The 5,171-nt window shown below is 32.3% G+C and overlaps 1 protein-coding gene across 1 annotated transcript; it reads left to right on the plus strand.

The window, feature by feature from the left end:
• The first annotated feature begins 214 nt into the window (after positions 1-214).
• On the plus strand, positions 215-4,436 carry LOC120314584 (olfactory receptor-like protein OLF1). The gene is made up of 2 exons (XM_039357838.1): positions 215-257; positions 2,354-4,436. Exon 2 carries the CDS (start codon positions 2,374-2,376, stop codon positions 3,337-3,339), a length of 966 nt encoding a protein of 321 aa, XP_039213772.1. The 5' UTR covers positions 215-257; positions 2,354-2,373; the 3' UTR covers positions 3,340-4,436.
• Positions 4,437-5,171: the final 735 nt, after the last annotated feature.

Genomic DNA, 5,171 nt, shown 5'->3' on the forward strand with positions numbered 1-5,171 from the left:
CACATTTTATGTTAGAGTGAGCAAATATTAATAAGGGACTTCCTCTGGGATTCATAATCATCTTGTAAGAATACCAGAAAATCAGTAATCTTAATCTCTCAAGATTAATTTAATTGTTTACAGAAAGCTATTTTTGAAACTGTCTCATAAGATCTAGGCAGTGTATAAAATTTGCCCAGAGTGCAATTTTTTCTGCAATCGCTTTGAGAAATAGCAACATTCAATCTCAGAACACCTATAACAGGTATTTTGTCCAGGTAAATTCTATTTTCAAACATTGATGAATTCACAGATTGTATCAAACTGTAACACATTTTCATTGTGATTTAACACAATCTGGAAGGGGTTATTTTTGTGCTTAGTAAATCCTGATTTATTAAGGAGCCCAACCATTTTGATTTATTTAACAATCCTTTTTAAAATAGAACATGCATTTGAACCATGAGTAAATGTTATAAATGTTATAAATTTAAAGAAGCTAAGAGAGAAGCTAAGTTCTTCTCTTTAGCTCATTTTTGAAAGCCTATGGCAAAGTGCTTTTGTCCTTTGAGGAAAGTAACCTTAAAATTTCCAAAGGGAGATCTTTCTCATATGATCCTGGAATATTATGTATTATGCAATCTTGATCCTCTTGAATACAATATTATAATTTACAGAGCAAGTTGATTAAAGAGCAAATGAAGTAAAATATTTCTCCTTAATACAAGAGCAGAGTCTCATCAAAAGAATGATTGATTATGGTAATTATCAGATATAGACAAGACAAATATAAGGTTACTTGTCAACATTTTATTAAATATATTAAACCAATACCTATTTTTTTTTATTCTTGCAGTTTTCTTGGCAAAAATTTTGGAAATAGTTTCTTGTTGTCTTCTTCCTAGGGATGAAGGAGAGTGACTGGCCCAAGATCACCCAGATGGTTTTGTGGTTAAGGCAGGACTAGAACTTGCAAGTTCCTAATTTCTAGCCCACTGCTTTAGTCTTTATTCCAAACATGCCTTAGACCTGTGATGTGAAGCTATGAAGACCTGCCAAATATTTTCTTTTATGTCATTTTAAACAAAGGTTATGGCCTACCTGTTGCTATCCTGTTCCATCAGTTACAAGTTCAGTTGATCAAACATAGATAAGTGATCATTATGGAATACCAGAGGAACACATAACCTTATTTTTGAAACTGAAATTCCATGCAGACAAATCCAAAATCTAGCAGTTAGCCTTAGATTACTTCACCAAACTGAATCTCATTAATTTGTTTAGTAAATCTTTAATTTTTCTTAGTCAGGAAGAATGCCACAGGAATAATTAACATGTTACCAAAATTAAAAATTGTTTTAAATGATAACAGTTCTTAATGAGAATAAGATAGTAAATGGTTGGCACAAGTTATGGTTTACATGGTCTCACAAAAGATCAGGCTTTAAATTCAACAATTTACAAATTTTAAAAGATAAAGGAGCCTACGGACCTCAGATTTCAACATGTAATTATACCAGCTGCTTAATATGGATTTTTGAATGCATTATATATCTTGATGGTTTTATTACATTTAGAAAAGGGACAAATTTTCCATAGGGGCTTGATAGATACTCTGGGGCTGATATACACAGCAAGAAAACATTTCAAGAATTTATCTAATACTATGTAATTTACTGAATATTTTCAATAAATTTAGGAAATAATAAGCCCAGCATTCTTCCTTCTTGTTTTCCTAATGAATGCTTACTTATATGATCAAGAAAGTTCTAAGAAATTTACTGAACACAGAGGCAATGTTTAGATTACAAGAGTTTATTCTTAACAGGACAAAATAGGTTTACTTAAGATTAATGGGAATATATTGTTAAATTGGTGATACAGAAGATCTAAAGCATGATAACTTTAGGATCGTCTTTTCATAGGCAGTTGATTATCTTTCGATTGATTTTAAAATCAACAGGTTTGGTTGAATTAAATACAACACCTATAACCAATAGTTATAAGCAATATAATATTTTTAGTAACAAGATCCCAGTGTTGTTGATTTCCTTATTTTGCCTTGGAATTGTAGTTAAACTAAGAAAACAATCGATAATTGAATAGAATTATATTTAGGAGGGTCAAGAGAATGGAGAATAACTGAACCATAAGTTATCATGCAAAGATTTCATAACCATATCATCTCTTCTATAAAACAACTAAGATAATAAGGGGGTATTCAGTTTTTACCCATGTTATTTAAGCTTAATCTAATATACGATTGGACATTAGTTACCCAAATTCTCCAGATATTTATTTATAGTGTGAGTGAGAAAGAGAGTGCTTCAGAAATTTAGATTTGAATTTGTTTTCTTTTTCTTATATATTCTAGATCTGAAATGTCATTTTGAAATGCTAGATACAGAAAAAGGAAATCAAACAGGAATTACAGAATTCATCCTTCTGGGTTTTGGGACTTCCCCTAAGATGGAGCCTCTTCTTTTCTGTTTCTTCTTGGTGATTTATTTGACAACAATAACAGGAAATCTTCTCATCTTTCTGCTAGTTGTGACTGACCAGCATCTTCATACCCCAATGTACTTCTTCCTAGCAAATTTGTCTTTTCTGGATACTTGCTATAGCTCTACTTTGCTGCCTAAAATGCTGGTAAACTTGCTAAGAGTTAAGAAAACAATAACTCTGAGTGGATGTCTAGCCCAATTTCATTTCTTCTGTCTTTGTGCAGGTGTAGAAACTTATCTTTTGGCTGCTATGTCTTATGATCGCTATTTGGCAATTTGTAGACCTTTGCTCTATGCTTCTATTATGAATAGGAAGTTCTGTTTCCTACTAATAGTTGGAACATGGATTAATAGCATGATAGTTAATATTATTCTAGTGGGTTTTGTGGCTCAATTATCCTTCTGTGGCCCTAATGTCATAGACCATTACTTTTGTGATTTCCATCCACTGGAGAAATTATCCTGTTCTGACACAAATCTCCTTGATCTTGTCCTTCTTTTCATAAGCATTAGTTTTGCAATTGTTCCCTTTCTGTTGACCTTCCTCTCTTATATTTGGATTATTGGCACTATCATAAAAATCAAATCCAACACTGGAAGGCAAAAAGCCTTTTCAACTTGTTCTTCTCATCTCGTCGTAGTTTGCCTCTTTTATGGCACATTAATCATTGTCTATGTGTTGCCAGATTATCCCACCCTGAGATACCTCAATAAAGTCTTCTCTATTTTCTATACAATGATGACCTCTTTGGCAAACCCCCTAATTTATACTTTAAGAAACAAAGAAGTCCACAAAGCTCTCAGATTACTTTATGGTAAAATTATAATTGTCAGTAGAAATAATTTGAAACTATAAATTTATTTTTAATTTTATTGGCTATTATATTTTGAATTTAAGTGTGAATTAGTAAGGTCAATAATTGGTCCCTATTCTATTTAGCTGTAATGGCTGAAGTTTCTGATTGAGATCATGATGGTTATAACCAGTGCTTTTTTTCTAAAAAAAAAAAAGGTGCCGGAACTCACACACGTTATATAACCCGCCTTGCCTACCCTATAAGGTTCCATCCAAAAAAGGTGCCGGAACTCTGTTCTGGGCATTCTATGAGAAAAAAAGCCTTGGTTATAACACTGAACAGCATCACTTCATACCACTAGGTTAGAAATGGCATTAACTTCCAAATCTCTTGTGATGTTGATACTGGTTAATTGATTGTAGAAAATTGGAATCTTTTATGTAAAATATAGGTATGTTGTTTTCAAAATGAAACTCAAAACAAACTCAGATAATTTTTGAAAAACTCAGATTTTTTGAAAAAAATCTTTACTAATTTATAAATTTTAAATGAGAAATTGAATAAAAGTGTTGATGAATTTATTACAATTGTAAATCAACCTAAAGAAGATATATAAACACAGGCAACAGTAGCTAAATCAGACATGCATTTGGATGGACTGGAAGTTAATCTGCTGATAACAGATTCTAAAGAGAAGATTTGTTTGAAAACTGGAGATTTATTAGAGGGGCATTAATGAACTTTTTAAAAGTTTTATTCATTTATAATGTAAAATGTGAAAATACAAAAGCGAATAGTAAGGGACAATGGTAGAGAAAGGGAAAACAAAAGAGTGTGAAGAAAGGGATATTAAGAAACAAAAGGCATTGACTTCCGACACTCTCTGTTGCATAAAATGCAGTTAGAGGATGACTGTCAAGAAACATTGGATTATAATTGGAAAAAATTGTTGAACAGCCAGTATTATGGAGATATTATCAATGAAGTCCTTCTTTTTTGAAGAATGAGAAGCAGCTGTTTGGAATATTCCATTCATAAATTCAAAGAAAAGCAAAGATGATATACTGGGAGCTGTTTTTATAATAATAATAATAATAATAATAATAATAATAATGATGATGATGATGATGATGATGATGATGATGATGATGATGATGATGATAATGATGATGATGATGATATGACGACTATGACGATGATGATGATGTTAGAAGGGACCTTGTCCAGGCAGGAAACCCTATACCATTTCAGACAAATGGCTGTCCAATCTCTTCTCGAAGACTTCCAGTGTTGGAGCATTCACAGCTTTTGGGGGCAGGTTGTTCCACTGATTAATTGTTCTAACTGTCAGGATGTTTCTCCTTAGTTCTAGGTTGCTTCTCTTTTTGGTTAGTTTCCATCCATTGCTTCTTGTCTTGCCTTCAGGTGCTTTGGAGAATAGCTTGACTCCCTCTTCTTTGTGGCAACCCCTGAGATATTAGAACACTGCTATCATGTCCCCCCTTGCCCTTTTCTTAATTAAACTATTGTCAAGAATCAGTTGATGGTATTTGAACCTGGCCAGATCAGAGACAAAGATAGTGTATTTATGAAACAATAGAAGCCACTTGTAAACTTCTTGTAGGTTAAACATATTAGATTGTTAACAGAGGATTTTGAGATTTAGCTTTGTGATTAGGACAACCTATTAACTGTTTTTTCTTTAGTGAATAGATGGTAGGTCAAATGGCTTAATTGGCAATAGATTTCTAAAATTATGATATTTTTAAATGTTATACAGCAATTTTGCAAATATAGATGTAGAAGTTTATAAATTATGGACTTGTTTCGCAAGGGGGAGGAAACAATTGTTGCTGAAATATTTTTATCAGTGTCCAACTGGGGAGACATT

The sequence above is a fragment of the Crotalus tigris genome, unplaced genomic scaffold (genome assembly GCF_016545835.1).
Source record: "Crotalus tigris isolate CLP2741 ecotype Arizona unplaced genomic scaffold, ASM1654583v1 scf7180000018954.1357295, whole genome shotgun sequence".
NCBI classification, from domain to species: Eukaryota; Metazoa; Chordata; class Lepidosauria; order Squamata; family Viperidae; genus Crotalus; species Crotalus tigris.